The 22,754-nt window shown below is 30.2% G+C and overlaps 1 protein-coding gene across 1 annotated transcript in view; it reads left to right on the top strand.

Annotated features, from left to right (window-relative positions):
* The window catches only part of LOC145277860 (conserved oligomeric Golgi complex subunit 8-like), a gene marked incomplete in the record, with an annotated part of 189,211 nt that extends 174,325 nt beyond the window's left edge, over positions 1 to 14,886 (top strand). The window contains 6 exon segments of the mRNA XM_080129811.1: positions 745 to 908; positions 2,038 to 2,237; positions 6,972 to 7,050; positions 7,977 to 8,161; positions 9,985 to 10,153; positions 13,143 to 14,886. Coding sequence (XP_079985937.1) covers positions 745 to 908; positions 2,038 to 2,237; positions 6,972 to 7,050; positions 7,977 to 8,161; positions 9,985 to 10,153; positions 13,143 to 13,811 — 1,466 coding nt within the window.
* Between the last annotated feature and the right edge of the window lie 7,868 nt (positions 14,887 to 22,754).

The following is a 22,754-nucleotide window of genomic DNA, read 5'->3' as shown; positions in this document are numbered from 1 at the left end:
CTAATGCATATATTTCAGTTTGTCATTCAGTCGAGTGGGTGCAGATTTTCGTGGACTTTCGGCACCAATATTATAGCAATATTTAAGTTCTGGTTGAAGTTTTTTTGAGTACTATAATTGGAATACCGTCAGGGCCAGTTGTTTTACTGGAATCAAGGTTTTTTATTAACTTGGCAACATCACGTACAGATATATGTATATCACAGAGCATGTTATCTGATACAGGAGGAAATATATGGGGTTGGTGGCCTTGGTCGGAAATGGAAGAGTTAGCTGCAATGTTCTTGGCAAAGAGTTTGGCTTTGTCTGATGCTGACACGATTACCTCAGGTCCATTGATGATAGTTGGGATAGAGCATACGCTTCTATTCAGGATTCTGTTTGCTATTTGCCAAAACTGGTGGGAACCAAGCTGCTTCTCAGCTACTTTTGACTTAATGAACTGAGCATACAACTCTCTTGCATTCTTTATTACTTTTTTATAGTAGTTGCTGGCAGTCCTGAAAGCAGCTTTAGTCTCAGTACTTCTATTATGTTGAAAGCAATGGAAAAGGTGATTTCTGTGCACAATGGCAGCAGCACATTCTGGAGAGAACCACGGCTTGCTATTAGGTTTTTGCTGGAACTTTAATACTGAAGTGTGTTGGACGAACAGACAGCCTTTTATAAAGAGGTGCGGATGCATCTCAAAAGATTCATAAGCACTATCTCTGCTCATAATTCCTTTTCCATTTTTTTTTTCAGCATATGTTCATATCACAAAGACAATAGAAGCCAGCCGAGTTCATTTGTTCGACATCATCACGCAATACCGCGCCATTTTCTCTGATGAAGATTCTTTGATCAGTTCACAGCGAGAAGAAAATTTACATGAAGCTTCGTTGTTCCACAGCTGGGTTATTCAGAAGGTCAGGCTGTATTTTTGATCTTATATTTTCAAAAAACATGAAAAAATAATTCTTAGTTTCTTCCTGTTGACAAGTATCAAACACAAAACTATCTTCACCAGATGTGGAGATGAATGAGAAGGAAATAGTTTGTTTTTCTTGCCGGAACACAGAAATTGACGGTTTAAGCATTTATTTATACAAAAATAAGAACGTTAAGAACAAAGAGATTGTTTTTTCTTGTTCAATTATGAGCTCTCCTCTTATCACTACAGAAAACAACATGAACTTAAAATATTGAGCCAGAAAAACTCAAACATATGTTGAACAAGACCCACCCTGTATTACTACCACTAGTACTTATGTGGTATGATGGTTTTAGCAGGAAAGAAATAGATATTTCATATCTGATGTTTCTAAAATCGATGTGATTTCTCTTGAAGAGAAAAATGATGCAAAAACGATAACTAGTAATAATTTAGTGTTAAGAACGATTGAATAAAACTATAATTCCCCCTCTTTACAACTCTGACTTAAACAATGTATGAAGAACTTTTCGACAAATGATGGTCGTGTAAGTTCCAACATTTACTTTCACTAAAATTAACGAACATAATTTACATACAGTTCTTTGTCACAATTATGCCTGTGTAATTATCCTAAATTTTATTTTTTGATCTCTCATCTCTAGCCAGTATCTGTTAGATGCAGATCATACTAAATATTTTTTGTCCTGTACAATCCCCATCCTGTAACATTCAGGATCTCTTTATAGCAAATCGTGCCATCTTGTCGATCTGTTAAGCAGACACTTGATGTCTTTTGGAAGTGATTCAGTTACCATCAGTATCTATCCTTTGGGAAAGGTTCACAACTCAATTGCGCCCGTCACTCTGGATGCTGCCAACAGCTGTTCATTGTTGAGCCAATCATCCCACAGATGTCAACCATGCAACAATCAATTGAGCATGGAGTGACTTCTGCCAGTCATCTGTGGTAGTCAACCATGTTTTCAATTGATAGAGGAAGGTCGGCAACAATTAATACAACTTGTGTATTGATAATTAAAAACAAAATTTAAAATGTTTGAAATACCATTTTTCTGTTGTAAGGATAAGTGATTGTTAACATACCTATATTTTGTTGTCAGGTGAGCCAATTCTTAACAACCTTGGAAGAAGATCTTGAATATGGAGTTGGGGGTCGATTGGATTCTTTGCTTGGCCAATGCATGTATTTCAGTTTGTCATTCAGTCGAGTGGGTGCAGATTTTCGTGGACTTTTGGCACCAATCTTTCAACAAGCTGCCCTCAATGGGTTCCAAATGGCTTTAAATGAAGCCAACCAAAAGTAAGTACCATATTTTTGTTTCGTTGTGGGGGAGGGGGTCATCTTCAGTTAAACAAAATTATTTTAATTAAATCCAATTATGATACAAAAACTTATAACATAGATTTGCATACATTAATTATCTCCATATATAATAAAATGACTGTAGAAATTCCCCTTTGGACCAAAGTATCGTTGGTTTGCAATAACAGATGCCACATACAAATTCAATACATCTAGGCTAATAGCCACTATCTTTATGTAGCTTTTGAACACCATTTTATACACTGTGATATTAAAATACTACATTGCATTTGTTACGATATTGAGATATATCAATATCGTATTAATAAAAATGAATAAATTTAATGGTTAAAATTCCAAGACGCAAAGGAATTAGAACAATCAAATGGACCGTTACCATAACAACAATGTTGATGGTGACAGTGAAGAGAAAAATAATAAAAACAAAAGAAAAGAAAAGAAAAACGCTGATATATTTAAAATTCAGAAAAAAATGTGTTCAGCGTTTCTTTGTGAGAAAGTTAACGGTTAAGAATTTGAAACGCAAGTCAGATACAGAAGAGACTCCAAGGAGAGAACACGTCTAACTAAGCAACTCTGCTGGTAAAATCAACATCACGAGAAATATTAAAAGAAAAACATAGTTGATGTCCATCAGCATAAAATAAAGGTTAGTTCATCTTTTACTCTTTTCATTTGTCAATTATAAAGATATATCGGGTCACTTTAAGAGGACTATTAAATAATGAAAACTCAGAAATCTCGCTAGAGTTTGATAAAAAAAAAAATATCACCCGAAAGAAAGAAAAACAAACAAAATAAATAAATGGAAAAATCAACCAGAGTAACCTCCCTTGGTTTATTATAAAAAGGCATAAAAGGAAATGATAATGACAGGGACACAACTCTGTAAATTATCTCTGTTATGAACTTGTCTGTCTTTTTTTTTTTTTTTTTTTTACTGAGAGTTTAGTATACAATACATATCTATACATATACAAAATAAAAAGAGAGAAGAAAAAAAAGAAGAAAGATTTATGAACTTAAATATGTTATCATCTTTTGAAATTTGTATACATTACCTATTCGTTCTTTGATTCTGTTCATTAAACTATAAATATATATATATATATATATATATATATATATATATATATATATATATATATATATATGTTGAATTGATTATCTTTTCATGTTAAAAATATATGCTGAAACTTCTGACCTACCATTTCTTACAGTGACAGACAGCTGATTGCTAAATAAATCTATCTATCCATCTGATATCTATTTTATACAACACACAAGCCTATAGACCGTGTTTAAGTCAAGAAAGGCAGATAATTGTTATCCCCATTTAAAATGCTTTTTGATAGAGAAAGTCAATTAAATACAGACTGGCACGTAGCACCCTAGTGGCCTTCCATGTGAACTGAAAAAATTTTTTTTTAACTCATTTATCATGATTGGATAATAATCAAACCTCAGAAGGGGTATGTCACACATTCTACGAGCAACACCATCACAATTATAGCATCTTTAGAGGCAGGAGTCCCTACTTTTCTCTAAATATTCAGTCCTACCACTACTCCCAGCAGTCACTGGTACGAATTCTACACATTCCACAGAATCTGTGATTACACTAATCATATCTGGCTCATTACATACATATATGTAACATAATCTTTCCAATTTCCAATTCATAAATAATAAAATCATAAAGGTCCCCTCGCCAAAGTCGGTCCATTCTGATTGGCTGAGCTCTGAAAATTCTCATATTCCAGAATCCAATTCTTCGATTTATAAATGAACACTTACTACCATTAAAACATTGCGTCACATAGAGACATAGTAATGCACCCATCATCAATTCTTCGATTTATAAATGAACACATTGCGTCACATAGACATAGTAATGCACCCATCATCAAGTTCATTAAATTCATAAGTCATTACAATACTAAATAACTGCACAGCCCTTGTGATCGATTTTTATACCATTAAACACAACGTGTACATTGATGTTTCAAAACAATGTATAGCATATATATATTTATATATTGAAGAGCTTAGCTCCAAAATATTTGTATTGTAACAAAAACAAAACAACCAACAAATATAAAAACAAGTTACAAAAAATTAAATTAAATTTTAAAAAACACAGAAGTTTATTTGTTAATTATTTTATCTTTTCGATGGGATTTGACAACACTTATAGGGTTTCCAATATAATGATAATGAATTTTACAGGTGAAATTGTCACTGGCAAATAATTTATATGTATTAATGTTATGCTTTCCAACAGCTAGCCAAAAATAAGTCTATTATGGAAAAATGTAACAATCCATCAGATGAAAAAATATAAATATCATCAAAGTATTTGAAATAAAGGTTAACATTTGAGAATTACTGCATGAAATCATTATTAAAAACTTAAAACATAGAAAATACTAAAATGATTGAATTCAGTGTTAAATAACCTGAAAAATGTTGATATTTCATGAAACAGGCAACCTATTAAGTTTGTTTATTTTATCTTATTTTTTATTTTTAATGTGATGTTGCAAGATTTTCAATGTGTGGATTGAAACCTCTCAAATTGGATTAGTATCTGTATAGCATGGAAAATAGAAATACCAGAATTGACTTTAGTGCATGTGTTTTTTCCCACATATTATTTAACAATAATGTGTAGATATGGCATTCCAAGTTGATAGGTATGATTGGTAGGGTTTTTCCTTAAGCTCATGAGAAATGGATTTGATTAGTTGGTTTAATTATGTGTCAAGGAAAAGATTAAAAGTTTTATTTTAGTTAATGACAAAATCTTGGTGAAAAAAAAAAAAATTGGGCGGGGTCCAATCAGCAGTCTATTATGGAAAAATGTAACAAAATGGAGCTTCAGTAGTTAAGATTATTAAGATTGTCTTCTTGAAAAAGAGAACATCATCAATTTACCAATTTTTGAAAAAAAATATTCAAAGAAAGAACATAATCCCGACAAATGCAAATAAATTTTGAAAATTTTATCGACGTTAACATGTTCATGTATCTTGAATGTACCTTTTTGTTTTTATCTGGGCTTGGTATAGTAGAGGTTGATTGTCAAGCTAAGGCCACTATATTTGATTTTGTACACCGGCAACAGTATTTGTGGAAGCATCAGAAGATTTCAAGATGTGCGTCTACCAATCTATCATCTGGTTTATGATTGCAAGACATGATCAATGAGGACGATTTGCAGAAGTTGCAAGTCTCTGACAATGACTGCCTCTACTGTATCCTGTGTTGTCAATAAGCTGACCTAACTGCTGATTTACACGAATGCCTCAACCTGAAATCTTTGCCATCTGTTTTGTTGCAGTAATGTCTTTAATGATAGAGTAGGAAGCTTGTTGTCCAGAGGGAGAATTAATTTGCAATGTAATCCTCCCTGTCTTCAGTGGTGCAAGAGTATCCATGTGTTGAGTACATTTGTTAGATACTCATCAATGTGTGTCTTCAAATGTATAAAATAATGCTTCATGGTCATTGTGTGCATACAATGTGCATACTTGTTATCATGTCTCTATAAACACAAAAACAATTCAACAGTAAACATTCACAGTAAGATGATGGCACAATTCTTTAAACAATAACCATATAAACATGAGACAAGCTACTAACTCCAATCCATATACCATTTTGTTTTACTTTGCTTCCTCCATGCCGGCTTGGAGACACTGAAATAAAGGACCTTTCGAATTTCACTGCATGCAAAGTAACACCAAGACCATTTCTTTCTATTCTAGCTTTGATTTCAGTCTCCGAACAGATGCATATCTAGTTGAATTGAATCATATTGATGTATTGTCTCTTTGAGTTGTCTGACTTCAGTTTCCGGAACCTACTCTCAGATTATCAAATAGGTTGCATGATTCAATGTCCATCATCTTCCAACTCTGACCCCTCTCCCATTCGATTCTCATTACTATATAACAAATCTCTTCTTTCTTACTAAAATCTGATCTTTTTTTGATGCTAGCAATTGTGTCATCTTCTAACGTTCAATGTTAATGTTTGTCGTTGTTGTATTCTCTTAATTCGGCCTAATTTTTATTGTTTGTTCATTGTTACAAATATTCTATCATCTGTTAGATATTTAATTTATATTCCACACTGTTAGCTGCATATTTACAATAGCTAACCTACTCTCTAGCTATTGTTACATATGAGCGACAATCTTTTCACAAAGTTTGTTTGTGTGACAATGTGAAAAATAAAAAAAAAATTACATTTTTTACAAAGATAGGAAAGATTTGCGTGATGTGGGTGTTACTGTTAAAAATTAATTTATAGTCTACTAAATCATTAATTCATTTTCAACCCCAAAAAGTCAAAAATGTTTTAATGTATTAAAAATAAATTCCTCCAAACACACAATTGATTAACAATAAATTAAGAAAATGGGCAAGATTAAAATTAAAAAATAAATTGAATTCCTGTTCTTAAAAACTCTGTCAAGTCCAGAACTGGTTGATCATTTTACATTAAATCAATATGCAAAACAAATCCCTCACTATAAAGTCTATGAAAATTTTTATTTGTTGTTTTATTTATTTTTACTGCCAAATTTTTCAGGTTGTTTTACCAAAGTGCAAACCTCATTTTTCTTTTCAGGTACATTAGCATACAGTGTAAGACTTTGTTCTTCTCATGGATTTTTTTTTTATTGGTTTTTCTTTTTTCCAGATTTGATGATCTAATGCAATCATACAATTTAATGACGATCACATCGACAGCAACAAAAAATTATAACATATCCTTTCAGGTGAGTTCACTTTCTATTAAATGATTCTTCACGCAGATAATTTATGTGTCTGAAAAGTTAATTCCTGATTTGAATAAGAAATAAGATAAAATCCTGGAGATATTCTCTCAGTCGAGCAAGTCTACTATATGTAGATAGTGCAACAGAAATAATGGAAAGGATTTGGAGACATTTGAAAGAACATTGCATGAGGGGTTGCCAACGTGAATGCCATTTTTTATTATTATCATAAGATAAGTGGATGACACAACAGATCATGCATAAATGCAACAGATCATGTATTTTTCACATTTGTTTTGTATCAATAAATTATTCAGTATGACACATGATAATTTATAAAATCGAGCAAAGAAATAACAAAGAATATGCAGCAACATTTGTTTAAAATCATTATTTGAGTAACTATTCCTTCAAAAATGGTGGAAAGAAATGTTATTTTTGTTTTCTAACACATCAACTAAACATTGAAAAAATAGGCAACATTTTAAAATTACAATTTGTTTACATTCAAGCAATGAAGTTATTTGCATCATATTTATGAAAATTAGTTTTATCCTAATAATTATTTGTTAATTTACATCGGTTCAAAACAATTTCCATATTTAATTTTCATTCCGTTTATGTATATCATGTGACATCTTTATGCTCATCCAGTATCATTTCAGGCAAAGTAAGGGGAGAAAAAACAGCAATTTACAAAAAAATATTCTCAAAATGGAGAAGCTAACTAAATTATCTAATATAATGCCCCCTCCATACTTTAAAACATGAAAAAATACTAAAATAATCGTCATCTATACATACATACAGCTAGTTGTAGATTTTAAAAAAAAACATTAAGATTTGTTTAAATATTTTAACATATAATAATTAGTTTAATTTTGAAAATTTATTGAATCTCTAATCATCTTTGCATTTCTTTGCAGCCGGGTCAACTGTTTCCTCCTTCTGTTCTGCTGGATCTGCAACCGTTGGCAATCTATTGTAACCACATTCTGAGTGCCTTCAATGATTTACGTCTCTGTGCTCCTCTTTCATTGGCCTGCGATGTGACGATGGCTCTTCACAATTCCCTTTTAGCTGTGAATCATATTATTCTTTCATTCCACAGGTAAAAATGGTTCCCTTTGCAGGAAGAATTTCTCTTGTTGTTTAAGGGTCATTCAATAAATTGAATTTTTTTTTACAAAAAGTAAAATTAGTTTAATTTTCAGAATATCTATAAATCGAAATGCTGCATGGCTTGAAATTGTTTTATAAGAAACAGTTTAATCTTCCAGAAATATTTTTTTTTTTTTCCCGGAATTCCATTTGTGCGCATAGAAGCAAATCCATGTTTTATTACATGCAATAATTTTCGTGTAATATGTGAAAGATATTTTTCCATAAAAGCATTTTATTTATTTATTTTTTTTTTTCAATCTGAGGCATTTTTTTTTTATATTTGCAATTTTTTTATATTTGAAATTTATGTTGTTTTGGGTATACTATAATCAATAAGTCTTATTTTCATTTTTCTGTAATTTATTTTAAAAATATTTTTTTTTGTTTTTACTTGAATGGTCTTCACCTTTTACATGTTTGCCCATTTCATATTTATTTAGATTGTATTGCACTGAAAATTTTTTGCAAAAGAAAAATCCCCAAAATAAATCTTCTACACAATGTTTTTTTTATATATTTTTTTTTTTAACAAATTACCAAATCAATAAAATAACATAGTGTAGAACATTTAACGAATGATTTGAACATAAAAATAATTGATAAAAGAACATTTTTGCGTTTTATCTAATGAAATATGAAAAAATTGATCTGTACATTTTTAATGGGTGTATATGTATACTAGACATACTGACTACTACCATTATTTTTTTCTACTTTAATTTTATTTAAAAAATTCTTTAACTTTGAAAACGTTCTTTTTACATAAGTAAATTCATATTTTTGAAGACATTCTTTTTGTGTAACCAAAAATAATAAGTCTTGTAGCGGTGATGAGATGAAGTGTCAAAATTGGCATTTTGTAGTTAGGTGATTTTGTCAGTATCCATCCTACTGACCTCGTTGGTTATGAAGAAAAGGGTCACCTTTTTGCATTGATATTTCAAACAGGACTTTTTATAATTTGAAGCAAGAAAGGTTGAGAGAAATCAAAACTTGCGTCTTACATGAACAGTGTTCTTAGTGTTCAACATATCATTATTTTGCTATAGCTGATAATGTGGAACCTATTAGACTTGAGACTCTTTTTTGAACTGTGTCTAAGAGTAAAAGACTAGGGGTGGATTTATCAATCCAGATGTGACAATATGCTATGCATGGGCAAATAGTGACTTTGTAAAGATATAGGATACTTTCTGATTTGAGTAATTTTCTAGCACAGTAAACGGAAGCCACCTTCTTTGTAGCAGTCTTGGTAATGTCCTCAATGTATTTGTTCCAATTCATGTTGTCTGTGAATCTTAAGCTAAGAGGTTTGAAGGATAAGCTCTCAGGTAGGGCATTATTTGTCATGGCAATCAGTGGTTGAGAAGGTTTTTGTAACTGTTAAAGGAAAGAAGCTTATTCTTAGTAGCATTAAATTTATCTTTTTATTTTTCATGGTCAGTAATTTTAGATCTATGCATCTCTATGATAGGCTTGGTTTGTTAGGCTTCATTTTGAAACTTTTTGATGCATCTACATGAATTTATTATCAATGATTATGCTTGCTCAGTTTTCTGTTTGAAATAGCATTTTCATCACCAGTTGTACAGATTCAATGAAACAACCAAGCATCTGCATAAGCAACTATAGTCCATCAGTTGGTCTGTCACATTTCAGTTTAGATTTTTATTTTAAAATTCAGATTGAATTGAAACATCTATTTTTGAAAAAAAAAAAAAAAGTAAATTTTTAAAAAATTTATCCTTTTTTCCTTTTGTCTTTTTTCAGAGCTGAAGAGCCAACCTTCAATTCCCAGGAAGCTGAACATTTCCAGTACTTTTTGCAAGTGTACACAGCCGACCTGTTACCCTACTTGAACCAATGTCTGCAGGCCCTCTTTCCACCTGTCCAACTGGCTCAGCTGATTGGAGTCACAATGGCCGAGATGAATATATTGGTAAGTCGAAAAACAAAAATAATTTTTCATTTTTTTTAAATTTTATCATCAAACCTTTAAGTGATTTTATTCTGTGGTTGATTGAGTGATGCAGGCCTGATATATATATATATATATATATATATATATATATATATATATATATAATTTGTAATTTCAAGTAAACATTAGGAATAAGTTTAAGACAAAGAAGAAATGAAGAATCTGAGTTTTGTAAATGTTGATTTGACACAGGAGAGTGATAGTGTTGCACGTCTCAGCAAGACCCATCACACTCCAAACATCATGTACAAACAAGTTGTGAGAAGAAAAAAATCTGTGAAATTGGAAATATGAGTTTGTTCCCTATGAACTTGAAAACAGCTGGTTTTTATGAAATTTCACACAAAGGTACTTTATGTATCTGGCAGTATTCTTAAATAGGTCTTGTATCAGAATGTCTTCAATAAATATTGATAATCGAAATAATCCAACGAAAGAATGAACAGGCGATTTTTGACTAAAATTAACATCTTACACAGACTAACATCACAAGTGCTTTTGAGAGGTTTTATTACCACACAAGCTGAAAGGCCTGGCATATAAAATCAACAGTAGATTCTTTGATATGACAGAGGCACATTCGAAATTAATGTTTCTGTTTAGAGCACAATTGGATCATGATATTTGACTTTTGCATGTTAAACTTTAATTCAAGCCATTATATACAAAAATAAATTCATAAAATTAGTAGTAGGTTCTCTATAGTGTAATGATATTATAATGTATTGTGGACTAAGTCACTTTGGGGAGGCATTGCATTGGGTCTCAGCAGGCAGTTGATTTAAATGAAAAATGGGCAATTTTACCGATTTCAATGGCAATAAAAATATGGGAGTGTGAAACATTCATTGATCATCATTTAATCTTAGGAAACGTTGGGTCTCCCTGCTAGTGTGAGGATAAAAGAGGCAATTTTAAACAGCCTGTTTGGTGGCTAGATTTAATAATACTTTTAAAGATTTTACAAAGGGGAATTGAATAATTTTTTAATTTTAAAGAGAAAATAATTATGTACTCCAAGAATTATTTCACTTGTCCTAAAAACACTTTGAAGTAAAATTATCTGCTCCTGATTTTGACCAGACAATACTTACCAACATTTCCTCATTTCAAAGTAATTCTTTTCAGTTGTATCTTGTTTAATTCAATCATTATTATTGATCTACATTAAATCATTTACGTTCAAATATTTCTTCGGATTTTTTAATACAGTTAAAAGCCCAGTATAAAAAATGGAACAAAATTGCATAGTGCTGAGTTGTGTAATGCTAAACAATTTTAAAAATCAAAAACAACTCAATTTTTATCAGTTTGAAAAAATACATTTTGATAATAGAATATAATTCATCATTACATGATTGTTTCATATTTATAATGCTGCGAGTATTTAAGACTCTAGAAGGTGTGATACCAGTCATATTCCAAGTAGTCAAGTCATAAACACTCATACCAATATCTTCCCTGCTCTTCCACACACTCTTGTACATTATCCATGCGTGTTACTGAGCTGAAACAAGATGTAAGGCATCTCTAATACTACCAATACTAAACCTTTGATGGAGCATCGTTGAAAAAATTCTTTTGCTGCATATCCACCTGATGATGGCATGGTCATTATGCCAAAACCATTGCAATTAGAAGCATTTGGGGCCCATTGCTCATTACCATGCAAGATGGCAAAGTGAACACAAGCTGAAAAGACCTTGTCCCAAATGTCAGCAGCTTCTTAGTGGTTGCTCATCATGAGTCGCTTGTTAAATACGCTTAAATATGATGTTTAATTTATGCAGATTTCATATTATTATAGAGCCAATATGCTATTGATTATTATATTGTACCCAATATATAGTGGTGATTTCAAAAATTAAAAAAAAAAATATGACTTGGGTGTCATCAGCTAGAATTAAAACCAAAACTTTTAGCAAACCTTAATTGTTACTGTTTCAGCTATTGTCAGATAAGAAAATGTTAAAATTTAACCAACTTAAACATATAAATGTATATTTTTTGCATGTGTAGAAGAGCACTTAAGTCAGCTTGCTAAGTTTCAATTTTTTCCAATTTAGACCCTTTAGCAAGTATTTTAACCAAATCGAATTTGTTCCACAGGTCCAATTCTCCTATATATCATTATATAATTAATCCAATTCTCCTATATATCATTATATAATTAATCCAATTCTCCTATATATCATTATATAATTAATCCAATTCTGAAAGTAGGTACAATATAAATAAAGTGTAAATATTATACCTACTTTTAATATTTCTTATTTCTTACTATATTATCCTATTCCTTCATTCTCATTTCATATCTAAATGTTATAAAGCCAATTTTTATCTATATTTGCATTTTGTATAATTCTAATTTTTCTCTTCTGGTGAGAAGCATTTAGCTTCGAAATGCCATGGCCTAGAGGTTTCTTTTTTCTTAATTTTCTCCTTTTATTTTTCTTTATTGTTTTGATGATATAATAAAGTTATATATAACTTTTATTCCTCATCTTTCATTTTATATTATTGGTTGCTCTTCTTAATATTGTTGAGCTTTCATTATCTTGATAAGTTTTGCTTTATATTCTTTGATAACATAATTGTTTGCATATATATATATATATATATATATATATGCATGCATACAAATAAATACACGTTGATCTTTATTATAAAGACTTATCATCATCTAAAACTTGTGCAAAAAATTTTTTGCATCTGGTGACTCGATTGATATTTATGATTAATTAAATTGCAGCTTCTTCTTATTGTTCTCTAATTTAATTGTACAAAAGCTGGAATGGGACGAGCTATCACTGCTGTGAGAAGGTTCACTGTTTAATGAACAGAAAGTGAATACTTTGTGCAAATTTTTATTCTAAATTTTAAATAAATTCATTCTTGTTAAGCAATCAATAAATAAGGATGTAATATTTAAAAATTGTAATTTCAGGGAAATCCTGGCAGTTTGAATCTAAATACAATTCTTGACAGTCTCAGTCACCTGCTTCCGGAGAAAGAAGAAAAAATTCCTGTAATATTAACTATGGAAGAAAACCTTACAGAATCTTCTGTAATGGAAATCCCTCCAGTTGCATCATCACTCGAAGACCAGTCATCATCTAGCCAACATCCTACAGATGCTATGGCAAGCGATTTGCCACAAGACCCTCCATCAGAGGCAGCACATTTGCCAGAAGAAAGCCAGAATTTAGAATTGTCTTCAGCAAAGGATAATCTTTCAGAGGAAAGCATCCAACCTGACGTGCAAACAGTAGAAGAGTTCAGTCCGAAGAACCTGTCAGAAACTGGTGGAAGCAATCCCGTTTCTGAAAGTACTGTTCAATCTGAACCTGTCCAAGTTTCAGTGCAAGATTTAACAGATCCTAAACCAGATGAAAGGAAACCTGCTCCATTAGAATCTGAATTTTCCAGTTTAGTTCCTGTCCTGCCGAACTTGGACGAAACTCCTTTGCCATCTGAAATGCCAAATTTTGAAATTGACTTGGACACGATTGATCTTGATTCAGATCTGCCATCTGAATTGATGTCCAATTCTACAGCTGAAATAGAAAATGATAAGTTGAATCCACTTGACGATAACGATGATCTACAAGATTAAATGTAGTAAATGCATTGAAATCAATTTGGATGTAAATGTTTCTTTCAAATACTCCATGGAATTCCTTTATTTTTGGTTTACAGATTTAAACAAGAATGGTTAATTTAATGTGCATGTTTAGAAAACTGCTACTTAAAATTTAAGCATGACAGACCAACATAGAAATATGAAGATATGTAAGAAAAAAATAATCAATATAACAATTTCATGTTTGTATACATGTTATCACATTTCACACACAAAAAATATGAGATTGTTTGATTAGCAAAAATAATTATTAGTGATTAATCCAAGTTCTAAACAATTCTGACTTTACCCATTTTAAAATGAATTGACCCAAAATAAAATAGTGTCATGCTGACATGAACAATTTAATTTTTAAATCCATTTCAAAAAGTGACATTGAAGAATATTTTTAGCCAACAATTTCTTTTTACGCCAAAAGGGAATATTTGTTTGATTTATTGCTTAAGAAAAAAAAGAAATTGAAAGAATATTTAGTTGACAATGACAATTATTTTTATGAATTAATATAAATAACAGACAAAAGGAATATTAGACGGAGTGGTGTAAAAACGCCATGGAATTTCCACAGGATCTTGCAAGTTAAAATCATTTTTGTAGTACAAAATGAACTGAACATTTTTTCTAGTTAACCTCATCTAAAACTAGATTTCAGTCTTTTTAATATAAATCTTTGTCAGTCTTTGTTTCTCTATAAATATTGGTATAATCAAATCAAGTGACACTTAGCTGACCTAAAAAGTTACAGCAACTGAAATTTATAGTTTGCAAAATTGTGTAGAGTTTGTTGTTCAGTGATAGTGTACAACAGCCGTGTGCTTGGATATAAAGAAACACTAGAGGGTATTATTAATCTAAGTTTTTGGGATTTTAATAGAAAATTCATGCAATCTTTTGCTCTAAAACAAGGAATTCCTTAAATGTGCGGAATTAATAAGGCAAACCTCTACTTTATGCATAATAAAATGGATTCTTCACAATTGATTTCTTAATGTAAATTTGTATTTCAATTGGTTTTCTCTAAAATAAAATATTTTTTTTATATTCAAAACTCGTCTATTTCATGATTTCATTTGCTTTCTTTTTTTTTTTTTTTTAGTTGTGTATTTTGCATGAACAACTGACTTGGATCAGTTGCTTGTGAGGGAGTAAAAATAAATGACCCATTTCAAACGACTAAAATAATCATGACATTTATTTTATAACCAATGTCATATTTGCTTTAACATGTTGGCATCTGTTAGACGGCTTTTAAAAATTGATTTCCGAACTAACTTTTTTCTACATATTTATTTTTCTTTCCTCCATGTTTTCTTTCCTGTCCCTCTGCTACCACAACTGTTCTACATCTACTAACCCAAGCACTCTCATTTATTCTTTCAATGCGACCAAACCAACAAAGTCTTCTTTTCCTTCTTTTTTTCATTCTTTTGCATGCATTTCCCTATACTGTCCAGATTTAATCTTCTGATGTGATCAGAAGATTGTCTTGAAAATTCACATGCATCAATCATATCCTTTCTCTCCGGACAATCCTCCCTTCCATACATCATCACACTGTGCACACATGCCTGATAAATTCTGCCCATCGTTGATAGTAGCAGTAATGCTTTGCAGCTTAATACCTTATGCAATTACATACACATCAGCTCCAATAATATCAGTAAGGTGTCAAAATGTCTGAGAAGCCTTGTGATACTATAGTTGCCCCCCCCCCCCCGAAATAAAAGAAAAAAGACAAAAGGATAGGTGACAAAAGAAGAGGATTTAGGAAGATAGACAAAAGAAACTTCATATGAAATTTGTTGGTTTAGGTGTGTCCGAACAATAAATAGAATAAAATATATATTTAGTTTTATGACATTGGGGAGTGGCTGACAAAAGTTGGACTTAACACTCCCAACTGGACACTGTTGTTTTTTATGATAGTACATTTAATGATAGTCTAGTTTGCAACAGTAAGGTTTATGAAAGTAAAAGTTGAGTTGAATACTTATGGCAGTTCAGGGTTGGAGAAAGATTGTGGTTTGAACCAGGTTTGAAAAGTTTTAGGAAATTGAAATGAACTGATGGCAACAGATAAACCCAGCCTTGTAGATGTGAACTTCAGCATGTAAAAAACACACGTATATTGACATCGTGTTTTTTTTTACATTTGTGAACCCGTGTAGATAATAACAGTCGCCGGTGAACAAAATAATACGGCCATAACTAGAAAGATGGAGAACAAAACCACAATACACAACAGTTGGGGGTCACAACGTCACCATCTAAATATGTGATACTAACGTCATGTACTCCCCACTGCCAACACATCGCTACCCCATCATTGTGCATTCCATGGATTTTATGTTCTTTCAATTCTCTTCTGATGGCCGTGATCATCATGGTTTTCACATTGACAAGTGTTAGGGGAGGTGCATGCGGGTTCACAAGTGTAAAACAAAATATATCAAAATGAAAGGAAGAAATAACACAACTCCATCGTTTAACATGCATTAAAGTCGGTTGAATTTGGTGTGTAACACAACCTACTCTGTTGAGGCTAGCTTTCTGTTGATTGTCAATTCATTTTGGCCGGTTCAATCTTTCTCAGGAGCATACGATCTGCTTCCTCGTGCATCCAACACTAGGCTCAGACTCACTCATTAATAACAGTTACGTTTATATGAATATTTTCTAGTAGCAATACACATGAAAAAATTGAAATGGCTTAAAATATTTCAATATTGGTATCTATAGAAAGAGCTTCATGAGCTAAGAAAGAATCTTGTTAAAAGTTTTTAAATCCAATTAAAATCAAGGAAGTTATGACTATTTTTGTGCCTCAAACGTTTGGATATTTTCCCTCTTTAAAACCATATGCGTTTCGTCACATTTTTTACACTGCTTTTTCAGTAAAAATGTTATATCTTTGTTAAAACAGAAGATTAAGCAATGAAATTTACCATATAAGTGTATTTTTGTGTTAGGAATAAGAGTATGCTACTGAAAATCTCTAAAAAATTAATGGTTTCTAAATAATCTGCAGTAAATGCACATAAATATGCTGCAATTGCTTAAAAATGCCATGTATTCATTAAAAGAAAAGAAATTAAAGAACTCAAAGCTGAATTGTAATGCATTTTATATACAAATAACTGAAATCGAAATCTAGGACTGTTTAAAAATGAATATATCACAATATTTCTTTGGTATTATTGTAGATTAATACCTCCGTTAACCCCTAACCCCATCTGACCACCTCTTCAAAATATGTGATTTTACCTTTGTAGGCAATTATGTGTGAATACCTTAAAAAACTTTAATGAAAGATAAACAAGTATTATTTTAGAATTTAATGTAAAATCATTCCCCCATTTTGAGCCATTCTAGCGTTTTAGGGCAGTTAACCATTTTTTTTTCTATCAGAGATAAATCCTGTGCACCTTTTTTCCTAAAGACGATTATATGTGGTTTTAAGAGGGTCTTTGTGCAATTATAAGAGGGTGGGGAGGTGGCCACTCTGACTTTGGGTCAATGATAGAGCTAAGGAAAATTATGTGAACACCCTGAAGACTTTATAGAAACAAAACAAAAACAATTTTAAAATTTAGAGTGGGGGTTAGTTTCACATAAATTTAATGTAAAATAATTCACCATTTCAAGACCATTCTAGCATTTTAGGCAGTTGACAAATTTATTTTTTTATGGGTGATGGGTGCACTTGTCTTTTATTTATTTATTTTTTTAAGACACTTATATGTAGCTTACCAAGGAACTGTTTGGTGAGGAGCTTGTCACTTGGACTTGGCATTATTGTTAGGGCTAAAGAAGGTTCTAAGAGGAGGAGGCTTGCCACTCGTACCTAGGGTTAGAGGTAGAATTAAGGAAGTTTTTTTTTTTGTTTTTTTTAAGGCGTTTGACCCCAATATTTACGGTTTGTGGGTCATAATTATTGGCTTTTGAAAATGTTATGCCTTAGATTTTGGACATCAAATTACTTTTAAATATGAAATTTATTTTTGTTTATTTGTCGTAATTCTTAAGGGGTGTGAAACTTAAGAAGAATTACAACAAATAGACAAAAATAAATTTCATTTAAAACAAGTGACGTCACTAGCAGAAAACGTGACGCTTGGAAAACTTAAGTATTTTTGCCCACTTATTTAAATATCAAAAAACATTTTTTGCTAACAAATCGTTCACAAATTTTTGATAAATTTGATTTTTATTTTCAATTGCATTTCTTATCCGAGTGACACATTATTTCATTAAACTTTCCAGTTTAAGACGTTTTTTTTTGTTTTTTTTTAAATTTCTTTACCTGGACTTCAGGCTAAGATCACAGTGTAGTATTCTGATGCTACACTTCGCCTTTTCTGTCCTCTGTCAGTGAAGGAGAAATCCTTAATGACTGAGACAATTTTTATGTTTGTTTCTATCCAGACTGACCTTTTTGGGGAAGCTCGATTTTCCTCACATTAACTGACCTTGTGTCTAACTGTCCTCGTGGGGAGACAAGTAAATAGGAACTTAACTTAAAACTGACCCCCTACAAATATTTAAATATTGATTTTATATATAAGGTAGATTAGTGTCCATTCGATTATAATCCGCTGAAAAAAAATGGTAAAAAAGAGACGTAAAAAATATATTGGGAGTGTGTGTGGGGGGGGGGAGTACTGATTGCACACGTGAAGCAAAAAAAAAACATTTCACATTTTCGTTTTTTTTTTTTTTAAAAAAACAAAACACTGTTTAATTCACCATTAAAAACTAATATAATGGATAGACGTGCACACGTTACATATTGGTTTTTCAACTATATTTTTTAAATTTGACCAAAAATAACGCCAGATTGCTTTAAAATTATATATTCTGATAACCGAATAGCTAGGTGTGGCAGAATTTTGGGGGAATTTTTGACACAAAACTGAATAAAATATAAAAAACTCGTAATTTCTCTTAAAATGAGTTGTTTATTTTCTTTATGGAATATACTTCTAAAATAAACTATTAAAATAGTTTAAAAAATAATAGAAATATTATTTTTTATTTTTTAAAAAAGTGTTTACCAAGTGCCTGCGAGCGTTCATGCAGCCATTTTGTTTACGTAATGAAATCAATTGAATTTTACGAGTTGATTTTTTTTTTCAATTTTTTCACTTTAAAACTCTATCAAAATTTTTCTATTGATTCAATTTTTATTTTTTCAGGTTCAGTGTGAAATTTTATGCTTTCCAGTAAACCGAATATAATATTCTAGACAAGGGTTTTTTTTTTAATTCACCCCACCCATTTTGAAATGTCTATTAAAATGAAAATAATTAAGTTTCCCACCTCAAATTTATATATCACAAATTGAAGATCAATAAATAAAATAAGCTAATTTAAAACAAAAAAATACATAATTTGCAAATTTACCTGTAAAGTCAAAAGTGTAAAACTTTTTTTTTTTCTAAACCAGGTTGAATTTTTTTTTTTTTTTTAAAGTGAAACCTTATAATCTTGTTATATTGTTCAGAAAGTTTCGTTTAATTACAATTATTTCTATTCATTCAATGTTTTTTTTTTGTTTTTTTAGATATAGAAAAAAAAAATTCACTCCATAAAGTAGAAATAAAATATATTAAATCAAAAACTTGTGTATTAGAGAAAAGAAAAAAAGTTCTTTTTTAATAAATCGTTTTTTTTTTTTTTTGCTTTTTTTTTTATCGGCAAAAACTGATAACTGAAATGTGAGCCGATTTTCATGTACCATCGGGACCAACTTTTTTAAAAATATTTTTCGTTTAATATTTTTGGTAAATTCATTTATTTTTTTAAAAAATGAATAAAATATGATTATAGTAAAAAAACAAACAAACGTGTTTGTTGTTATTACATTAAATGTTTGTTTATTCATATATTTACTATAGAGATTACTTTTGAAATGTATTTTGTCTAACGTGTTGTTTTTACGTTTTGGAAATGATTATGTCCCTTTGACGAATCTGTATTTGATAAGTTGCAAATTAGCAACAGCACTGCTTTAAGCTAATGGCGCAAAACAAGTTACAAAAATGCAATTTTCTAGGGCCCTTGCTTTAAAAAATCCTTTTATTTAAAAAATACATGGTATATAAAATATAAATATGGACAATTCTTATAAATGAAGAATTGAAGCAGCCATTGCTTAATTTTTCTTTTTTTACAGGTAAGTGATTTTTTGGCATTTATATATATTTAATAGATTTTGGTATCAGTTAAAATTTGTTGAATTTTGTGAAATCTTTTTTAAAGAAAACCTATGAAAAAAAAATATTGTATTTTTTTTTCATTAAACCTTTCATTATTTTAAAATTTGGTCTTTCCTCATTTTATTGAAAAAAAAAGTTACGGTTTGAAATTACATTTTTATATTGATTAAGCTTCGAAACAGAGACAGTCCATATGATCAGATGTTTATTCAAGTTTTCAATGGCGGCTTCTGATAGCTCTAGTTAAAGCTAATTATGTTCTGATAATATAAGCTTACCGAAAATGCTGTTTTATGATGTTAACATTTTTAGCACTTTATTTGCTTAAAACTCTTAAAATATATAATGTACATTATTATTTATTAATTTATTTGAAAGTGTATTCATTTTCGAACAAAACGGTGGCATTTTGAGGACTTAAGATGCTTTGGTTTTTAAAATATGACAATTTTAGCAGAACCTTCTTGAAATCCGTAATTATCCAAAGCATTTTATCGTCCGCGTGTATTGCTATTTCTAGAGTCAAGTATGGCTGTGACTTTTGAGTCGCATAAACAATTTTAGCATAAAATTCGCACAAATTGACTTTTGATTAAACAAAACATTTCCACTGTGTTAAAGGAATCTATTTTTAGAACTGATAATTTTAAACTTTGTGTTGTCATCCGATAAACATTCAACCTTTTCTACTCTGACCCATTTATAGTATCACAAATATACTTTCTCCATCTTACACAAAAATTGGTTATTCTTTTCTCTCTTAACCTACATCTAATTCACTTGTGTACCCAATGCTTACAAGTACAAGAGTCAGTTGCTCTCAACTCCCTTGACATAAAAACAGTTTCCTTAACTCGCTCTAAGTTCTTAATTTCCAAATATTTTGCACTATACCAATCCATCATCGATATTTTGCACAGCTTTCTAGATAGCGATAGAAAATCAGAAAAAAAAAAAAAAAAAAAAAACACTTCAAAACAGATCCATAACTTAAAAGCTATACAGATCAATAGAAAATTAAATGTTTGGTAGTCTTTTGTTGACTTTATTTTTGGAATTCTTGACAATCCCGTATTATTTATTTTTCAATTTTATTCCATTGTATTTTGTTTATTCTAATAAACATGCAATTAATACTAAAAAACAAATATAAGTTAGATAGATGCACGAGACCTTTTATTGAAAGATATTACTGTTTTTCTTTTTTGTTTTGTTTATTTTTAAATAAAAATATGATAGTCAGAAAAAAACTCTTAAGATAGTAAATATATGTATTGGAACACAATTCATTTGAATCTTTTTTTTTTTAAATACAAAAAAAAATTACTTTGTAACCTTTTAACATTTGAAAAAAGTTTGGAAGCATTTAAACAGTTGAATAGAAAATAATTTTTGATAGACTAAAATCTATTAATAAAACTACTGAGCAACTAGAGTTTAAGTATGGCTAGTTTATTATGAAATATTAATTGGTTTTGTTATGCATTCATCTTTTTCTTCTTCCTAAGCACAAGATTCTAGTTTTTTTTCAAAAGTGTACATTTTTACAACTATTCCATTTAAGATGGCCACAGCCAAATCTAACTTATCAAAAAAAAACAATTTTTTTTTTTTATAAATCATGTTAATGGAAGTTCTACTGTAAAAGTGACTGTACAAAATATCAATATTTTCTTAACAGATCATCTGATGATCCATATGAATGTGACATTGTTAGCAAGTGAAAATCTATATGTTATCAGATCATAAAAATAGTCGGCCTCTTGGTGCTGCGACAGTTTGAAGAGGCTACATCATAAAACAAATTTTTGTTTATTTCTTAAAAAAAAAGTTTAAGTTTATCAAGAATTAAGTATTGATGAGGTTTGTAACCAAAAGTAAACATGGCTTTTGTAAATCAAACTAAATCTTGTTCGGGACAGAAAATGAAATAAAAGTTACATTATCACATTTCTGTAATCACTATAGTGTGTACATCCTAACATTATTATTCATCCTATTAATTGAAATTTTTTGCTTTATTTTTTATGAATTTTATTTTTCTTTATTGCTCCATTATCTCTCGAGTTTTAAAAAAGATTTCAGTACAGGAATAAATTTGTGCTTGGTAATTCACAATCAACTGCAAATGTTGATTTCAAACATTCTTATTATAGGAAAAGGATTGTTAATGTATAAAGCAGCTTCAAAATGAATTAACCTACTTGTGACAAACATTGTTGAAGGCAATGCAACAGGTTATCATTCTGCAAACTTCTAGTGGAGTTTACAATTTAGAAAAGAAATGATATGAAAAAAAACAGTCTGCCTTTTCTAAATTGTAAACCCCCACTAGAATTCCCTCTATATTAAAAACAAAAATAAAGAAAAATTTGAATGATGTATGTACCTGTGACAAAACGAATATCACATTCTAAAAATCATAAATTGGTAAAGTATTACATTTTATGAGTATTCAACGAGTGACTGTCTTGCCCACCATCTTGAAAAGAAAATGTTAAATAAAGGGAGATTACTCAATTAATACACTAGATTCAGATTGTAATAATGCCTACGAATTCCCATTAATAGTTGGAAAATGATTTTCTTTAAAAATAAAACTACTTGTTCAATTTGGAATATGATATTTTTTGTCACAATACAGATTTCTTTATTTTTGTTTTTTAATATAGAGGGAATTCTGGACAAGAATTCCTAG

This window comes from Euprymna scolopes, chromosome 6 (assembly GCF_053919585.1).
Source record: "Euprymna scolopes isolate OS-2025 chromosome 6, ASM5391958v1, whole genome shotgun sequence".
Classification (NCBI taxonomy): domain Eukaryota; kingdom Metazoa; phylum Mollusca; class Cephalopoda; order Sepiida; family Sepiolidae; genus Euprymna; species Euprymna scolopes.
The sequence above is the reverse complement of the archived record's forward strand: the minus strand, read 5'-3'. Positions and strand labels throughout refer to the sequence as shown.